The sequence below is a fragment of the Myxine glutinosa genome, chromosome 14 (assembly GCF_964187855.1).
Source record: "Myxine glutinosa chromosome 14, kmMyxGlut1.1, whole genome shotgun sequence".
NCBI lineage: Eukaryota > Metazoa > Chordata > Myxini > Myxiniformes > Myxinidae > Myxine > Myxine glutinosa.
Window position 1 is genome coordinate 20,367,170 of NC_136274.1, and position 21,241 is coordinate 20,388,410.

Genomic DNA, 21,241 nt, shown 5'->3' on the forward strand with positions numbered 1-21,241 from the left:
CTATCTGTAGTGGGATACAAAGTGTGAACTGTTCAGACTGGCAGAGGTAGATGCTCTACTGAGTGTCGTTCTTGTTGACTGTGCAAGTGGCTTATTCACATGTATTGGGGCAAATACACAAAAAATGGAAAACTAAATTCATAACATTTTTGAACGTAATTGGCGACCGGTGCAATCCTTTCCCAAATACACAGTTTGCAATTTTCTTTTCAACAATCCAAAAATTCAGTGTTTTTTTTCTTAATATAGAGTCAAGGATCGTGGAAGAGCTAGTACACTGAACAGATCAGGACATAACAGGACAAAAGGAACAGTAGAGAGAGGGTGGGAAGCAACCATCGCGGAGTTGGACAATATTGAGGGAGTTTAATCAGAAGGGAGTTGATGGTGGACTGTGTGTGCCATGGAGAAACCTGGGAGGGTTTGGACAAGGTTTAGAGCAGAGGGTGCAAGACCAGAAAGGAGGCAATCGAAGACAGAGAGACCACCGGCCTGTCTGAAGAGTGAAAGTTATTGGCCCGTAGACTCAGCTTCAGCATGGTAGATTCCAATGATTTTGAAGGCCATAGTTTCCACGGTATCAAGCTGAGCAAGGTGTGAGGCAGGGGATCCAGCCCAGAGATGAGAGCAATACTCCATCAAGCTGTGGATGGAGGCCATGTCGGTGGATAGGAGTTCAGTTATGCCAAGGAAGGACTTTGTATAATGGAGGATTCCCAGTCGGAGGCTGGCTTTGTTGGCCAACTTTGAAAAGTAGCTTGCACAAAAAGATCATGGCTGACAGTGAGACCCAGGAGTTTGAATGACTGAACTTATTTGAGAGGGTTGCTAAAAAAAAGTAGATAGGAGGGTTTGCCAGATGGTCCTTTCAGAGAGAGAGAGAAAGAGAGAGAGAGAGAGAGGCAGAGAGAGAGAGAGAGAGAGAGAGAAAGAGAGAGAGAGAGACAGAGAGAGAGATAGAGAGAGAGAGAGAGAGAGAGAGAGAGAGAGAGAGAGAGAGAGAGAGAGAGAGACACAGAGAGAGAGAGAGAGAGAGAGAGAGAGAGAGAGAGAGAGAGAGAGAGAGAGACAGAGACAGAGAGAGAGAGAGAGAGAGAGAGAGAGAGAGAGAGACAGAGACAGAGACAGAGACAGAGACAGAGAGAGAGAGAAAGAGTGTTACATTGTGACTGGAGTAAGAATTACATTCCACTACTTTGGGTTGGATGCCTTGCAGTTACATTTTCTTTTTATTTAAAATCAAATTGCCCGTTCCGCTCCCTGTTCTGATAACATCAGTCGGTATTGGTGCCAGCATTTTAAACGTATCAATGTTGTATTGTTTTGACTCACGTGCACAAACCAAAGACACTTTGGCAGAGAGTTTGGCCTGTTCTGTTTTTCCCGCACCAAGAGCATTGCCTACTTGCACTGTTGCCGCTATTGATACTCCCATCGGAATCTGTGTGAATCACAAGCGTTCATTTACAGTTCTACGTTGCTGATGTAAAACCCCCAAAAAAAAGTTTTTAAAAACGTCACCATTGTAGCTTTGTGGACAAAGCAAAAATCAAATCTAATGGCAATTTCTGACAAAGAAAAAACATTCCACTTACATTGGTTCAAGTTTGAATTGTACACTTTGCACCAGATAATAGATATCCGTTAAAGTGACTTCATACAATTCTCAAACATAACAAATGCATCATGATTGCTTTTATAATAGTAGACCCACTTGCAACGACAATGTAAACCTGTCAGCATATTTGTTGTCAGCTCCCAAAGCAAGTTGTTGAATACCTAACTGTGTCAGACTCTTGTACATAACAAACTTTAGAATGTTTGTGAACCTTTTATCAAATATGCAGTATTTGCAAGAATTGTATTGAACAAGAAGAAAAAGAGGTAAAATGTCATAGCCCCCATGGTTTTAGTAATTTTGCTGCACGGAGTTACAGGCTGTCGGCCATCTTTGGACGGATTACAAAACAAAATCTTCAGCATATGAACACTCTCATGTGTGCTCTTTCTGCCGAGTTTGAACAAGAGCGGTCCATGCAAGTCCAATAAATAGTTGGGGGACACGTTTAAGTAACAAAATGTGGCCGCAAGTCTGCTATCTTGGATCTGATCTCAAAAAAAACATGACGTGCGTGTGTAAGCCATCATTCATTATCTGTGTGCCAAGTTCGAATAAGATCTGTAAATGCATGTCCGAGAAATGGTTGAGGACGTGCTCAATGTCAGGTTTTTATGCCTCCGCCGACGAAGGCATGTTCGCTGGAGGCATTATGTTTTCAGGATGTCCGTCCGTCCGTCCGTGATAGGTTTTCATTACCGCGATAACTTGAGAACGGCTGAAGGGATCTTAGTCAAACTTGGTACAGGTATGTATAATGATGTAAACATGAACTGATCAATTTTGGGGTCAAGAGGTCAAAGGTCAGAAGTCAGGTCAGGTAAAATGTGAGAACTTGAGAACAGCTAAATGGATTTTAATCAAACTTGGTACAAGTATTATCATGATATAATAATGTGGGCGGAGGCATATCTGTCGACGTCGTGACGTCGAAGAGTGTCGTTCTAGTTTTACAACTAAAATGGCCTCCATTCTACCAGTCAGCCATCTTTGATCAGATCGCAAAATAAAGTGATGTGCACTCGTGTGCCATCATGTACCAATGTACCATGCTTGTCCAAATTTAAACAAAATCACACCATGTATGTTCAAGAAGTGATTGGGGACACGTTTAAGTAACAAAATGGCCGCCAGTCGGCCATATTGGATCTGATCTCGAAAGAAAATGTCGTGCATATGTAAGCCATCATTCCTTATCTGTATGCCTCGTTTGAATAACATCGGTAAATGCATGTATGAGAAATGGTTAAGGACGTATTCAACATATGGTGTTTTGCAACTAAAATGGCCACCAGTCGGCCATATTTGATCGCATCGCAAAAAATGTTTTGCATATGCACCCCATCATGTATTGTCTTTATACCAAGTATGAACAAAATCAATCTATACAATTCCTACATATGATTGCAGATGCACACATGCACACACACACACACACACACACACACACACACACACACACACACACACACACACACACACGTGGACGGACGGACAGACAGACGAGACCCAATCCATAAGCCGCCATTCTGGACGAAGTCAAACAGGGGCTTACAACGGCGTGAGATATTGGAACTGTTTTATTATTTTCACGCATTTTGAAGGCCACGGCAATCAAAAGCGTGACTTTGCCTTTGGTATTTGAGCATGGTCTAATATGGTCTATTGTCACAAATCCCAAATGTTCTTTAATTGATTAATGTCCAACAAACATGCAGGTTTACTCCAAATTTGTGTTTATTTAAAAAAGCAAAAGCACTGGACACAGCACTTCGGCACAGTGCTGGACATAGCAAAGCACATAGCACAGTGCTGGACATAGAAATGCATGCTCCATTGGTTTTAAATCAGGAGATTGACGTAAAACAGCCAGTCTAAAACCTTCCACTTTTCCCCCTGATTAACTCCTTGTTAACATTGGCAGTGTGCTTTGGGCCATTGTCTTGCTGCGAGATGAAGCACCACCCAATGTCATTGGAGGCATTTTTCGTTTACATAGGCAGACAAAATGTTTCTGTTTCTGAATTAATGATGTAACTGACATTTGTTTTAGGGTTTTTCTTCACAGCTCTGATGATTTTTCTGTCATCAACTGCAGTTGTTTTCCTCGGCCGACCTGGCCATTGTCAAGTTTTTTTTTTCCCCAAGATATTCCAAATTGTTGTATTTGTGATGCCAAATTTTATGCTATGGTTCTAATTGAATTATTCTTTTCTTTCGGCTTCCAAACTGCTTGTCTTTCTTTCATAGACAGTTTCTCTGGTCTTCATGTTGGTTTATGCCGACTGACTCCCAAGACAGACTCCCAAGGAAAATTCAAAGGCTAAAAACCAAGACTAAACATTCACAGCTATATTATGTGTGAAAAATCTATGCAACAAGAAACACCTCAGCAACAAGAAACACCTATCAGTCACTTGTTCCAATACTTATGCAGACTGGTACCTAAAATGGGAGGACTGAACATAAAAAGACCTGTTGTTCTACAATGGTAAAATTTATGTACATAGACATACGAATAAATAAAAGTTGACCTTCTCTACTCTTGCCTCATATTCATCTCTTGATCTCAAACCCAAATTTATTGAGTATATATGTAGCAAGAATAACAAATTTGACTTCACTAACCCAATACTTATGAAGGGCACTGTATAACAAGGAATTTGTTCCGTTTCGAATCATAGGCATCCGTTTCATAGTTCCGTCATAGTTTTCATAGTTTCACATATGTTCCACATATGTTCATTGTTTCACATATGTTTCACATATGTTTCACATATGTAGTTTCAAATACGTCATAGTTTCATAGTTCCGTCATAGTTTCATAGTTCCGTCATAGTTTCATTTCAAAATAATCATAGGTTCCGTTTCGAATCATATGTTTACATGTTAACATGTCACGGAACCAATGCACTGCCAAACATTTTCTCAAAAATAATTTGTGCCATTTATTCATTAAAAAGTGCTTCTTTCAACCTCTTCCATCCATCCATTTTCTCCTTTTGCAAGCAAGGAAAAGTGGGCTCTTTAAAACTTTCACTCTTGGTAAGCACATATCACTTGAACATTAGCAGTGCTGTATTACTTGTAGAATATAAAATGGATTGAGACAAAGGGATAAGATATATACATCTTCAGCAAAATGGGAAAGATCAATCAACTTGAGGATAGACAGGTGTTATGTCATTGCAAGACGATTAAAGATCGTAACAACAAAACTCACTGTATACGTAATTGTTTGAAGCTCGTATATTGTTGACTGTGCGGCTTGTTCCGTCATTCCCAGAATGCCTTGTCACAAACACAAGCTTTTAGGGACAGGTGCATTTTCAGGCATTTTCTTGTGAATAAATCATTTACTGCAAACAGTTTATTCAATTTTTTTTTTACCGGAAAGAATCGTTGCAATCTCGAAGATCCACCATTCCAAACAAATCATCATTGTGCTTGGGATGGCCAATGTCATGTAAGGCCACCAATCTTCCAGGCACTTTATTGACCATCCTGCACCACCGTTATCAGCAAAATGTGAGAAAAAAAGCTCATTGCACTTTTTAAAAACTTCCTGCATACAACACAACAACAACAACAACATGCATTTAAAGGCCATTTTCTCTGCTAGAGCGGGGGTTAGCCTTGCGGTCCCCATGACAATCTTCTCCATTTTGCCCTATTTTCTGCATCTCGCCTTGTTAACCCCATTGCCCGCATTTCTTCTTCCACCATCTTTAGCCAAGTCTTTCCCGGTCTTCCCCGTCAGTAGATAGAAAAGGAGAGTTCCAGAACACCTCCAACTCAGACCACATTCCCCACATCTCCCACATTCCCCACATCCCCCTTGTCCCCAAAGCGAAACTGCCTCAACCCAAAACAGGAAGTGATTCACCACAAACCGGAAGTGACCAGTTAATTATTTACTTTTCATATTTTAACGATTTTCTCGAATTTTAAAATTTTTTCCAAAATTTCCCAAATATCCGATTTTCACTAAAATAATTATAAAAATATAAAAAATTGACTTTTAGTTCAAAAAAAAAAACTTTCCCAATATAAAATGGATGGACCTATTTTCATAATATTTCAAAATATATTCAACTCAATTAAACGGTTGGTTGAGCCACTTCTAATATATGTACACAATTATAATAGGGATAATAGTCCTTGAGCCAACCGGCCATATTTTGAAGTGAATGCTCCGGCGGGGGAGTAATTCTCATTATGATTTTCCATTAGACCAATGTCTCAAGTGTCAGAAAAGGTGTGATGGACATCTGAGAACGGTAGCTTAGTGCCCGGATGGACGCCATCTTTGAAACCACCCAGCTCGAAAATGCCCATTTGGTGGGGTACATTGTTGCACGTGTATCTGGACTTCTATACTAGCTATCGATGTGCGGTTGACGACTAAATATACGTCCGATGTGTACCGTCTAAATAAAAAATAATATGAAGCATTTTGTTTTAGATTAATTATTATAAAAATCAATTATCGAAAAAAAATCATATATTTTTCAATATTTTATTATTAGACTTGTACTTTTTTTTAGTGAAACAACACTGGTATGATTTTCCAAATTATGCATTGTGCTACACCGTTTATCTGTCTATAAAAATAACTCAAAAACTAAAACATATCATCCACCACGAGTGTACACAAAAAATATATGAAAAGGCATGCACTTTCCACAAACCGAAACTATGTCAGTTGGAATTTCCCGCCGATAATCAACCCACAGAACCCAGTGCCGAAAGTGACGTCAGTCTATTCTATATCTATATTCTATATTCTATATCTCAGTCTGAGATTTGTTGCGGTGACCTGATTAATTTCTGAGGGGGGGGGGGGGGGGGTGGGTGGCTTAAGAACTAAAAGTGAACATGTTAGATGGCGCCACATACAACTCTATTATAGAGTTGTATTGTGGCGCCATCTAACATGTTCACTGACTTGGATGAGTCCTCCTCCTCAGAATCCTCAGAGAAGCTCTGAACATCATGTCATCACTTCAGCTTGAGCGTATACCGGTGGTGCTAGACCAGGCACTATTTGCTAAGGCGACCGAAATAGCATGGAAAGATGTCGATCGATATGGAAGAATCGTGCTCATGATGGGGAACTTCCATACCATCTGTAACTTCATGTCGAGCATTGGGAAAATGTTTGGAGATGCAGGCCTTCGGGATGTAGCTGTTGAGTCAGGAGTAATCGCTGAAGGTTCCATCAACAGGGTTCTGGAAGGCAAGCAATACAACCGTGCTGTGCGACTCCACAAGTTGATGTACGAGGCACTAATGCGCATTATTTGGAAGGGCTTCCAGGTGTGGATAGAAAGCAATCATCCTGACAAGGAACCCCAGATTCGAAGCACTGACCTCAAAATTCGCAGCATCAAGGAGGATGTTTGCCACGAGACTCTCGCTGCTGCTCTCGATGATGATTCATGTGTACAGAGCTTTGACATGTTCGCAAAATACCTACATTTTCTGCGAACCAAACATGGAGACCTGGCTCGCTTCTGGATGATGTATATTGATATGGTAGAGACCCTGCTGGGGTTGATTCGTGCGGATAGAGAAGGCGACTGGATGCTTCACTTGGCTTGTGTCAGAAGAGTGATCCCTTGGTGTTTCGCAATGAACAAGGTGAACTATGCTAGATATCTACCAGTGTACTATGCACAGATGACGCAACTCCACGAAACATGCCCCGAGTTGTACAGGCATTTCAATCAAGGCTACTTCTCTGTACAGCTTAGACCAGGGAATCCATTTGCCAGAATCGCTGTTGATCAGACAACAGAAGAAACAGTAAACAAAGATACGCAAACAGCTGGAGGAACACGAGGTTTTAGTCTTCGACAAGGGGCTGTGTCACGATACTATCTAACTGCAGAAAATCGGGCTACTGCACTGAGGCAACTACCAGAAACTATCCTTGTGAATGGCAGCGACACATCTCACGCCAAGCACCCTGACTTGTCTACTTCTCGCATCAAACGTGATGAGTCTGGCATCACAGCTATCTGTGATCTACTGGAAAATGACTGGACCAATCCATTCGCCGATGATCCGTCATGTCTTCTCAGTATATCTACCGGAGCGGCTGCGAGGGAGGACGTTTCTAATGACCTACTCAACACCCTGCAAAAGGGGGAAGCGGCGTATCAAAGCTTCCAGAAACGTCTTGAAGAGGGAACAGGCTTTCATGACACATTGAACAAGCTAAACTTGAAGACCTTTGGTAAGATCAAGCAGAAAGTTGTGAAGGGCACAAACAAGGAGATCGTCCTGAGAGCTGACAGACAACTGTTTGCCACCATGATACTCATCGCCAAGACAAGGAACCTCGACATGCAACTTGTCCTTTGTCACCCACTAGGGCCGTTACCATGGTCTTTGGCAAACGTTGATGGGTCAATGAAAAAAACGAACAAAGCTGCACTTGCGAAACACATGGAAGGTCTTGTGGAACCAGCCGAGAACGTTGACAAGCGAAGTGCAACAATAATTGATGCGATGGCTCTCATACAAAAGATGCATGGCGAGAACGACACGTTCGAAGAACTATCTGACCGCATCCTTGCTGCAGCGCTTCACGCTGGTCAAGGCAGTGAGTGCATCGATGTTGTCTTTGACACATACACAGAAGAATCCATCAAAGCAGCTGAGCGTGTGAACCGCGGTTCAAATGAAGGCATCAGTTTCAGCGAGATCAGACCCGCACACAAAATCATGAACTGGCGGCGTCTCCTTGCTTGCAGCCAGACAAAGGAGAAACTGGTTGTGTTTCTGGCGGAGTCGTGGAAACATGAAACAAATCGCGAAAAGCTAGGCAACAGAACACTGTATGTCACCTGTGGTGAAAAATGTCTGGTACTGACCCGCGATAGGTGGAAGTTGGTGCAAGCACTCGAATGTAGCCACGAGGAAGCAGACACGCGTATGTTTCTCCACGCAAAGCACGCCGCTACCCACTACAAGACGATCATCTTAGTGGCAGATGACACCGACGTTCTGATCATCAGTCTTCATCTCAGCAGAACCATCGATAGTCAGCTCTTCATCAGACGAGGAACAAAGGTTCGAGTCAGAATGATCGATGTTGGAAAGTTGGCTGCGGTATTGGGGTCTGGGGTTTGCAGTGCATTGCCAGGGCTTCATGCATGGAGCGGGTGTGACACTGTGAGTGCTCTGGCTAGCCAAGGAAAGATAAAGGCTTTGAAGCTTGTGCAAGCGAATGAGCTGTATCTTCAAGCATTCACAGATCTGGGAGCTTCGTGGAATGTACCAACAGACGTCTTCAATAGCATTCAGGCCTTCACGTGTCAGCTGTACGCCAAGAACACGAAGATCGTCGGTGTTAATTCGCTCCGTTATCACATGTTCTGTGCAAAGAAGGGCCAGATCGAATCTGGACAATTGCCGCCTTGTGAAGACTCCTTGATGCAGCATACGCTTAGGGCCAACTATCAGGCGGCTATCTGGCGACGCAGCCTTGAAAACCTACCAGACGTCCCAACACCATCAGCAGGACATGGTTGGGAACTCGATGATGGCGGTTCGCTCACAATCCGATGGATGGCGGGTCTACCAGCTCCAGATGTCGTCTTGAATCTCATCTCATGCACATGCAGAAGGACGTGTCGACCGTCAGATTGCTCCTGCATACTGAATGGGTTGAAGTGCACTGTTGTGTGTAAGCTGCAGGGATGCTCCAACATGGTGCAGGATGATGCTATCGTGGCTCAGGATGCCAATGACTCTGATGGCGACTCTGATGATTAACTTTGTGTGCACTGTATATTGTATAGCATATGTTGTTCTCTATTATAATGCAGGCCAAATTGCCTGAAAATCTTTATAGACAGATAAACGGTTTAGCAAAATGTATAATTTGGAAGATCATACCGGTGTTATTTGACTAAAACATGACATGTTCAATGATACCTCCGCTTGCTTATTAGGAATATACATCGTATGGTGTTAAAATCAGCTCCATACGTCTTTCCAAACTCTAGTAATGAATAATTAATATAATTGGCGGCCATTTTGAAATCCAAGATGGCCACCAAAGTGCAGATTTCCTATGTAACAATTTCCGCCTGCTTATTAGATATCGTATGGTGTTAAAATCCTCTCCGTACGACATTCCTAACTTGCGTTATCGTCAGAATAGATAATGCCAGCGGCGGCCTAAGTCATTTTATGCCTCTTTACATTTATTTGTTGTAAACTCGTGGTGGATGATATGTTTTAGTTTTTGAGTTATTTTTATAGACAGATAAACGGTGTAGCACAATGCATAATTTGGAAAATCATACCAGTGTTGTTTCACTAAAAAAAGTACAAGTCTAATAATAAAATATTGAAAAATATATGATTTTTTTTCGATAATTGATTTTTATAATAATTAATCTAAAACAAAATGCTTCATATTATTTTTTATTTAGACGGTACACATCGGACGTATATTTAGTCGTCAACCGCACATCGATAGCTAGTATAGAAGTCCAGATACACGTGCAACAATGTACCCCACCAAATGGGCATTTTCGAGCTGGGTGGTTTCAAAGATGGCGTCCATCCGGGCACTAAGCTACCGTTCTCAGATGTCCATCACACCTTTTCTGACACTTGAGACATTGGTCTAATGGAAAATCATAATGAGAATTACTCCCCCCGCCGGAGCATTACTTTTGGTCTAGCTCAAGGACTATAACACACAGGAAAAAAGATTAGATGAGGCTGGCAATCCTAAACCTTGCTTTAAACCTAAAAACAGGGTTGATGAAGTGTGTATGAAGCATAATATTGCTTATGGTAATACCAATACATGAGAGGGAAAACACGAAGCCAATAGAGAAATGTTGTATAATTTGTCTCTGATACAAAATCCAACGTTGAGAGAGGAAGTTGCTTTGGTTATCGTGAAGGATATGATAGGCGCTAAATAGAGATTAGGGCTTGGGTATCAAAAAAACTAATAAAGTCTGAGAGTGATATTAAACCTGAGGAATGAATCATTTTAGCTAAAATTATAGAAATATAACATTTATGTTATACTTCTTTTAAAATATTTAAGAAAAACTTTTTTGATAGAGTATATAAAATGGACGAACCCGTTTTCAAAATATTTCAAGATATATTTAACACAATTAGACGGTTGGTTGAATCACCTCTAATATGTATACATAATTATAATAGGGATAACAACACACAGGATGAATAATTAACCACTATATATATTTTCAAATATATATAAAATGGATGATTTTTTACCCGTGTGGGAAAGTAAGATAAAATTAAATAATCATAAGAACCTCCCAAATTCATTAAGATGTCTAATAGTTGGTTCAAGCGGGTGTGGGAAAACCTGTTTGCTTGTAAAGATGATCCTTATGCCAAAATTTTTAGATTATGAAAATTTAATAATTTTTACAAAATCAAGTTTTCAACCAGAGTATCAACTACTATCCCAAGGTTTTAATGCGGGTCTTCAAAAAGAAGATATAATCGGGTTATTTAAGCTTCAACATAAACTAAAGGAGCTCGACATTAAAGATGTAATACAACTATTTTGAGATACTCCACAAAAATGGAAAAATAAATCAAAACCCGCATCACCTGCAACCATAACTTGTATTCTTAGTGATGATACGGATGATATACCTTTACCCCAAGATTTAGATGACACAAAAAAGAACCTCGTTATCTTTGACGATTGTGTTGATGAGAAAAATCAAACGGTTATGGACAGCGACTATACAAGAGGACGTCATTCTTCTTGTAATTGTATTTATCTTAGCCAATCATACTTTCAACTCTCCCATCGTTCAATAATAAACGATGCTAATACTTTTATTTTATTCAAACTAAATGCATGAGATGTAACTAATTTTTGGAGGGATAATTGTTCTACATTATGTAGTAAAAAGGAATTTGAGGGTCATATGAAAGATACGACTGAAAAACATAAATATATCGTTGTTAAAGAAGATGATATAATAACTAATAATTTCTTTGCATAAATAAAATGAATGCTGAAGATCGAGCAAGAAAATTTAAGGAATATAATCAATTACTTTCAAAAGTTGTTAAACAAGAAGAAGAGATAAAGAAGAAGCAGAGGCAGAAACTAACGGGTGAAAAAATATTTGAAAGAAAACAAGAGAAGTTTTTTCAACCTCTTAAAATCCGCTGAACAAAAGGCGGTTTCGTTTCAACTTCCTGCGATAGAATATACTCCTAAAAAACTTCAAATGATAAAAGATTTTAGTCAAATGACAGAGCAAGAGCTTAGAGATATAGGAGCATTAAAATCTGATAATGAAGACTCATTCCAACAACTTGAGGAGAGAAATCATCCTCCTGATTATGTTGTGCAAGCTCTTCAAAACAATGAATATTCGGCGGATTCAAAAACCAAAGCGGGTCTCACTCCAACAGAAGAACTAGCAACGTTTTATCTTGTTAGAGAAAAGGTATATATATTTAATGATAATTTGTTATTCTTAAATTCTAACCTATCACCTATTACATTAACCCCCAGATTAATGTTTCTTCTCACAAAAGATGGATATACTAATTCTAAATATTTTGATGAACCGCTTGATATGGAAAATGTGGAAGATAAGGTATATATTAATGTACTACACTCGCTTGATTATCGTGTTTCTGTTGCCGGTAAAAGTAAGAAGAATGAGAAGGAAAAATATATTCTTAATGCTTCAAGTCAGCTTGGTTCGGGCGTTAGTTTTCTTCCGAGTGACTCATCACAATTAGTTAATAGACTATTACTGTTGCTAGGTAGTAAGGAGGCGGGAAACAAGAATTGTTTTAATGAAATATCAACCATTCTAGATCAGTTGATGAATAGGAAAATAATTAATAAATGTCAATACAAAGATCTTTTATCTCACATACAATAAAATGAGAAACACACCTCTTAGATTTGATTTTACAACGAGTGATCACATGGCTTCATTCCCATACCCGATGAAACTTGATCCCACAAAAGAATATGAAGCGGCGTTATTGTCTATGGAAACCTATAATACCTTGTTTAATATCACAGAAAAGAATAACAAGTTTAGTTATGATCTGGGAACTGGATATAAAACTATAGAAGTACCCCCTGGAGCTTACGAGATACCTGTACTATGTTCAGAAATTTCTTTCGTTATGAAAGAAAAAGGTGATGAACCAAAAAATATCGAAATAGATACTCAAAAACATACATCAAAATCAACTATTACACTTAAAAAAAATTCTAAAATAGATTTCACGATTACTAATTCATTCCGTGAGATGTTAGGTTTCTCCACAAAAAAGCTTGAGAATAATAATACTTTTGTCAGTGATAACGTCGTTGACATATCCTCAGGTATAAATTCGGTGTTGATTAACTGTGATTTGGTTGATGGTGCTTATGACGATGGAGTAAAAACAAATACAATATTTTCATTCAGCGCTTATTCAACCCCAATAGGTTATAAATTCAATATGGAACCAAAGAATCTCTCCTATTTACCCGTCAGGAAAAACCATTTCTAAAGCAAATTTTAAGATAACCGATCAGGATCACCGTATGGTTTCTTTCAATGGTGAAATTATATCCATCAGAATTCACCTGCGTGAAGTTGTTCAACAAACAATTGTAGATCAGCTACGTGAAGTTCTTCAACAAATAATTGAAAAAATTATATAATAAATATAAACTAAATAATAAATGAACATCCAACTGTTTTTTCTTGAATGTAGTTTTAACACGAGTGATCAAGATCAAAAGAAAACTTCCAAGAGTTAGCGTTTGGAAAAATAGGCCTTGTATTTACTCGGGAAAGAGGAGAGGTTATGTTAACACCGAGCGGAGAATTTTTAATTCCATCAAAATTTTCAATGAAAGGTAAATTATGTTTTGAAAAATTGTTTTGGCCGCCACACACTAATTATAATTCACGACTAGAACGAAAAATCAAAGCGGATAAACTGAAAAAATTTAAACTAATATGTTAAAAGTTTTTATTCTACTAAGAATAAAAACACGATGGTTGTTGTGAGAAAATATGAGTTAAGAAAATATAAAATTATAACTAAAGATACGAAAGGTGTTAGTAAAACAGCTGGGAATGGGATTGGGGAAGGTATGTATCTTTCACCATACTATAAGGGCCAAGGTATGTATCTTTCACCATACTTTAAGGGTGAAGGTATGTTTCTTGGGAGAGGATACTATAAACCTATGAGAGAGCGTGGTGTAGGAGATCAATTTAGAAATAAAGGAGATGGGTTAATTGATACTCTCATGGGTATCGGTTCAACTATTCTTAAACATAAAGACCTAATTGGTTCAACCGCTTCTGCCGTGGGAAATGTAGCGGGTGCTGTAAAGAGTATAAAAGACGCTCAAAAGGAGTCTCATAAATTAAAAGTGATCAAAGAAATTTAAAAAGTAAAACTGAACTAACTCCACAAGAACGATGAAGAATAATAGAAATACCTGGGTCAGGGTTTAAAAAGTTTTAAATATTTTATTAGTATCACACGTAAATATAATAAATTTATTTATTATATTTTTTATTGTCCTTTTTTTTTTGTTATAAATAAAGAATGGAGGCGATTGACAATTTGTATGATTTGGATGATACGATTATCATTTCCAACTCAACTAAAAAAGAAGATTATTATAAGGTAAATGCCGTGACAGGAACTGATTGGAATTCAAACGGAATAAAAAGTTTTGAAATAAATAATCAACAAACTTATTTGAATCTAGCCGATAGTTTCTCGTTGTGTAAATTTAAATTCACTAAGACGGCAGCTGACACAAACGTTACACACATAAATGATTTCTTCTGCAAAATGTTTGATAGTATTCGTTTGTATATTGGAATGCAAGAAGTGGAAGCGATTGATTATGTCTCTGCGACATCTGAAATGATGAAATTTACGCTATATTCCTTTAGTGATAAATGGGGTAAAGGGTCTGCCGAAGGTTTTATTCCTGATATGACAACAGGAAAAGACGATGATAAGGGCCATAAGCTAAGGAAGGCAAAGTATAACGAGGGTAACAAAACAGAACATAGTTTTACCGTAGCCGTACCCCTTAAAGGTATATTTGGATTTTGTGATTGTTGTAAGAATCAGAATTACAACATTGTCTCGAATAGTGAGTTTAATTCAGAATCGATATCTAGCAATACCTGTAAGAAACCAACAAGCCACATATCAGTATTCAGTAATCATAGAAGTAAGTAATGGAGTTGCAATTAGTACAAGCAAGCTGAGAACCAAGAGTAACACGCACCATCTGAGTATGCACTACATCACACAGAATAAATGTCACAGGAATGATCGGAGCGCTGTCCCTCCGAATTCTTATAGGAGCCCGTCAGTGAGGATGGAATTCTTATATGAGCCCCTCAGTGGACTGAGTCGGCATAACACCTGGGTTCACTAGACAATTTCATTACAGTGATTATGATAAAGTTCTGTACGGTCTTAAAATTAGATTTCAACTTCTAAGGAATACTAATGAAAACAAATTGGATTTTGGGGTTGAGAATGCTCTCGGTGCTAACAATAAATTTGTTATTAATGATCTGTGTTGGTATATCAGCGAATATTCTCCTAGTCTTAAAACGGAAGAAATGTTGAATAGAAGACTTAACTCAAAGACCCCGCTAAATGTATCATACCTGAAAAGAAGATGCCAACACATTAAACTGGAAAACACTACATACACTTGGAATTTGGGTGTTCTTCAAGGAAAACCTCGATACCTTTGGCTCATTTTTAAGAAACCAGATGGAGATGAAGGCACTAATAAGAATAACGTGCTGTGTGATAATACTAAGGTAAAACAACTTCGAGTTTCTCTTGATGGACCATTTTATCCACGAGATAGATTGGAAATTAATTGGGAAAATAATGATTATGCCGAAGCTTACAAGTCTTACCAAAAGGTGTGTGAACGCAACGGTAATCAGGATCCCATTTTGAATATGGCTGCGTTTAAAAATCTATATACAATCTATGCGATTGACCTGAGCACTCAAAAGGAAACTATAAAGTCTAACAGAGTTGATACTTCCCTAAACATTGAAAGAGGAGAGAGTGAAGAACTTTATGCATATTGTTTGCTCTTGGAAGAAACAGAACTGCAGATTAATACGGATAATGGTGTTCTGATTAATATCACATAAGTAATAAATAGAAAATTTATTTTCGTAATAAAAAGAAAATTTGTATGTTTAGGGGATATTGTAGATTTTTTTCTCATATAACTAGGAAAAAAATATTTTCATAATAAAATGAGTAAAGAACCAACTGACGTATATATTAATCAAATCAATTGTGATAAACTATCGTCTTGTATCCAAAATAAAAAACCTTGTACGATTAATGTTCGTACAATTCAAAGAAAGGGTGATATGAGAATTAATGTTTTGCTCACAAAAGTGCAGGAGGAAAAACTAAATAGTACCGGTTCGCTTAGTTTAAAAATGTCAAAACCTATGTTGAAGAAATATTCACTAAAGGAAATAACAGGAGGATTTCTCCCACTTCTAGCCCTAATCCCCCTAATTGCCGGTGCTGGAGGTGCAGCGGGGGCAGCGACGAGTGGTATTTCATCGGCGGTAAAAGCCGCTAATGAAAGGAAAGCTCAACTAGCAGCCCAAAAAGAAGGGGAAAGGCATAACAAGGCGTTGGAGAAAAAACTGAGTGGAAGCGGTGTAATTGTAGATTTTGCTGAAAAGCTTGAATGTCTGCCTGATAGGGCGAGAGCGTTAGTCGGAGATATGCTTTATTCTACCGCACAGGCAGGTGTAAAACTAACTAAAAGGGGTAATGGATTATATCTTTCTCCTAAATAAAATGGAGGAGTGGTTTAAACATTTTGGAAAGAATACAACGTCAAATATAGAACTCGGTAAATATTGCAAACAACTAAAACTCGATAACGTAAGTATTTGTATGAGGGATGAATTACCAAAGTTGTCCAAAAATACAAAGAATATTATAATGAATTTAGAAGATAATAGTGGGAATGGGTCACATTGGACCTGTATTCATAATGGTAGGGACAAATATTTATGGTGATGGGCTGGTCTATACCAGAGTGAGGGGACAAGCTCCCTCTACCTCCTCAGCCATCTTACTGTACGTATGTACATCTTTTTCTACTCTGTCTTCCTATCTTTCTAAAATCTTATTTTTTCCAAAGTACTCCGAGCTAGCGAGGGTTAGTAACATCTTCGTAGGTAGGGTTAGAGGCGCCTGACCCCAGGAAAGGTCAAGACATCACCAATGCCAACAGGGGTACATATACACAGATCCCCTGTTTGGTGGGAAAGGCGTATCCCTGCACTGCGGTGTAGGTGCTAGCTTGGTTTCCTTTCCTTTTCTCTGTTTTCCACTTCTTTGCTGTGTGTGCCCAGGTTTTAGAACAGGTACACCGTATCCCTGCGTGTCGTAAGAGGCGACTAAAAGGGTTGGCGTCAGGAAGGGCATCCGGCCATAAAACTGTGCTTTAAATAACATCATCATCGTTAGGGGTTTGCAGCCCAGCGACGTTAAGAGCTCGTTTGGCGGATGTCCGGTCTTACTGGAACAATGACAGCGAGTCACTGCATTAACCAGCAGCACCTGTGGTATGCTGTAAAATAAGGGCAGTGCACTACGGGTATTCCCTGTGCATCCGGCCAGCCGCTGCACCACACTTCCCTCCTGGTTGTCGGGCTTCTGCCTGCCACTGGACTCTGGGTTGTTTGGCGAGAGGGAGCGACTGACTTCTGCGCAAGGCCTGTTGCTCCTAAAACATTCGCGCAGTCTGTTTCAACTCTTATGGCTCACAAAGAACAAAATAATTCGATATTGTCAGCACCGGTTTTCGCCCCTGGGGCCGATGTTGGCATTTATGCCGACCCAGGTATTTCTATTATTCTTCATTTACACAACGACAATGCCGATGTTGGCATTTATGCTACCGGGGAGGGCGCTTCGGGACCCATCAACGGCTGCCATAATGACGGTGCAGTCCTAAAGCCGCAAGGACGGACTGCTCTTGATGAGTGTAGGAAGAGGCGGACCTCCGTTGTGTCTTCGTTATTTTTTGCATCGTGGAATGTTAGGACGCTGTTGTATTTAGATGCCGCAAACAGACCAGAACACAGAACGGCTCTCATTGGTCTCGAACTACAAAGGTACAACATCGCCGTTGCAGCTCTTCAGGAATCCAGATTTTCCGGTTCGGGCCAGCTGCGCGAGGCCTCCAGTGGCTACACGTTCTTTTGGTCCGGACTACCGTCCGGGTACATATATTTTGGTCCGGTCCGGACAACGCCGGGAAGCGGGGGTAGCTTTTGCTATTCCCGACGACATCACCAAAAGAATGATATCGACACCTGTTGCCGTAAACGAACGCTTTATCTACATGCGGCTTCCTCTCCTCTCTGGGAACGCTACTGTCATATCAGCCTATGCGCCAACGCTACAGGCAACGGCAAAAGCAAAGGAGACCTTTTACCAGACTTTATCCTCGATCCTCACCAAGATTCCGGAATCAGACCAAATAGTCCTCCTTGGGGATTTCAATGCCAGGGTTGGGAGAGACCATGCCGCCTAGAAACACATTATTTGTCTCCATGGTATTGGAAATGTGAATGCGAATGGCAACCTCCTTCTCGAAACATGTGCAAAATTTGAACTGGCAATCACGAACACCATGTTTCAGCAACCCGACAAGTACAAAGGAACTTGGAAGCATCCTCGGTCAAAACACTCCCACATGATCGACTATGTGATCGCGCGCCAAAAGCATCTGTGGTACACCAAGTTAACACGCGTTATGCGTGGAGCCGAATGCTGGACAGATCACGTGCTGGTTAGGAGCAAGTTACGGCTTCGACTCGCTCGGCAACATCGTTCTGCTGGTCAAAAGCGTCAGCCGAGAATCGATGTGCGTCAACTAGTGACAAGCGAATATCTCCACGTTGAGTATGTAGATAAAGTCTCAACGGAAATGTCTCAAATGGTAGACCCGTCATGGTCAAGTTTCAAGCAGGCTGTCCTGAAGGCTGCGGCCAACACAATTCCATCAAAAATGAGGACATGCAATGACTGGTTTGACAAATCTAATGAATCATTACGTGAGCTCCTGGACACGAAAAACGCTGCCCTCCAGAAAGCACAGTCGACCGGCAGTCGCGCTGATAGACAGCAGTTCCGAACTCTTCGTAGTGATGCAACCAAATGCATCCGTAAGCTGAAAGATATTTGGTGGGCCGAGAAAGCAAATGAGATCCAAGGCTACGCAAGGCAAAAGGAGTACCACAACTTTTTCTCCGGTCTGAAAACGGTTTACGGACCCAAACGAAACGGTACTTTCCCGATGAAGACACTGGATGGTGAACTACTTACTGACAAATCGCTAATCCTCGCACGCTGGCGAAGCCACTTCTCCGACCTTCTGAACAGATCATCGATAGTTCATGATTCGGTCATCAACGAAATCGATCAGCGTCCAATTCAGAACCACCTGGCACATCCACCAACACCAGACGAAATCGCAAAAGCTGTGAAACAGGTCAAATGTGGAAAAGCCCTGGTTCGGACGGTATTCCGATCGAGCTGTTGAAGTATGGAGGCCACGATCTGGTTACAGCATTGTCGGTGTTGTTCAATGAAATTTGGGAGGCCGGGGATGTTCCTCAAGAATGGCGTGAGACAAAATTAATCACTTTGTTCAAAGGAAAGGCCGATCGCTCAGATTGTGGAAACCACCGCGGAATCTCGTTGTTGAGCATAACAAGCAAAGTCTTCACGAAACTGCTGCTCAATCGACTGGTGGACAATATCAGTGAGGCAACGCTTCCGGAATCACAGTCCGGTTTCCGTTCAAATAGGAGCACAATTGATATGGTGTTCGCAGCGAGGCAAATCCAGGAAAAAGCAATGGAACAAAACCAGGATTTGTACATGGTCTTTGCCGACCTGACGAAGGCCTTCGACACAGTGAACAGAGACGCACTCTGGAAACTTCTTGCTCACTATGGATGTCCAGACCACTTCATCAAGTTGCTGCGGAGTTTTCACGACAAAATGAGAGGCAAAGTGGTGGTAGACGGGGATGAGACGGACGTATTCAGCATGACGATGGGAGTAAAACAAGGCTGTGTGCTTGCACCAACCATGTTTGGGGTCTATCTAGCGGCAGCTATCGAGCGTGCCTCGAACGATCTGGAGCCTGGTGTACACGTCCGTTCTCATGCTGACGGAAACCTCCACAACCTCCGACGTCTAAAAGCCTACACAAAGACCAAGACCATGGTAATACGTGACCTGCTGTTTGCCAATGATACAGCCTTGATTGCCCACACACAAGAGGAAATTCAGCGTATTGTTGACCGTTTTGCTGAGGCCATGGAGGCGTTTGGTCTGGTTATCAGTTTGCAAAAGACCGTGGTTTTGTATCAACCAGTGCCGGGAAGCCCGTACGTTGAACCTGCAATTACGATCGGGGGTCACGTATTGTCAGTCACAAAATAATTCACGTACCTGGGCACGTGCTTATCGAATACCGCAACCACGGACAAGGAAATCGACCAAAGAATCCGCAAAGCGAGTGTTTCGTTTGCCCGACTCCACAGCAGAGTCTGGAAAGAACGTGGGCTCAAAGTGAACACAAAATTGGCCGTGTACAAAGCAGTTGTCATCCCCTCTCTCCTGTATGGAGCCGAATCTTGGAATTGCTATGCACGCCACCTTCGCAGACTGAATGGCTTTCACTCCCGATGCCTACGACAAATTCTAGGCATCCATTGGTCCGATCTCGTGCCGGATACAGAAGTACTCGAGCGAGCTGAAATGCAATCCATCACATGCACCCTGCAAAAGGCCCAGCTCCGTTGGGTCGGCTATGTGTTGAGGATGGACGCAGACAGGATCCCACGTTTTATTTTTATGGGAGAACTGCATGAAGGAGAGAGATCAGTGGGCCGGCCCAAACTGCGTTTAAAGGATACACTGCGTGCACATTTGAAAGAATGTGACATCCCGCTCGACAATTTACAAGCTCTGTCCAGTGATCGACCGAAATGGCGTACCTTGATCCATACATGATGCGACTCCACGGAAAAGGGTCGTATAGATGCCACCAAAGAAGCCCGCAGAAAGCGTAAGGAACGCGAGCGGCAACCGGTGCCTGCTGACTCTAAATGGATTTGTACAACTTGTGGATGCCGATGCAAATCGGCACTCGGACTGTATAGCCACAAGCGGGTTCACGAGAATTGAATACCAATGCCGTAATGGCGGGGCGACATGATGATGAGGGACAAATATTATTTTGATATTTATGGACTTCCACCGCCTCTTGAAGTAATTAACTTCCTACCGAAGGAGAAGAGTGTTTGTCAAACGTTTCAAATCCAAAAAGTAAATTGTCAATGTTGTGGTCAATTATGTTTATACATATTATTTCACCTCAACAATAAAGAAAGGTTTTCTGATATTATTTTTACTCTTTTTAAAAATGACCTACGTTGGAAAAGACGGTTCTATATTTAAGGGATCTCAAGAGACGACTGTTGATTTATCAAATTATTATACAAAGGCACA

General features: G+C 40.7%; 1 protein-coding gene across 1 annotated transcript in view; it reads right to left on the reverse strand.

Annotated features, from left to right (window-relative positions):
- LOC137439218 (multidrug and toxin extrusion protein 1-like) overlaps positions 1-21,241 on the reverse strand; it is a 183,650-nt gene that overhangs the window by 86,925 nt on the left and 75,484 nt on the right. Inside the window, exons 9-11 of the mRNA XM_078767944.1 lie at positions 5,009-5,122; positions 4,842-4,909; positions 1,333-1,441 (exon numbers count right to left, since the gene is read on the reverse strand). Of these exons, the coding sequence (XP_078624070.1) occupies positions 1,333-1,441; positions 4,842-4,909; positions 5,009-5,122 (291 nt within the window). The remainder of the gene's footprint in view (positions 1-1,332; positions 1,442-4,841; positions 4,910-5,008; positions 5,123-21,241) is intronic.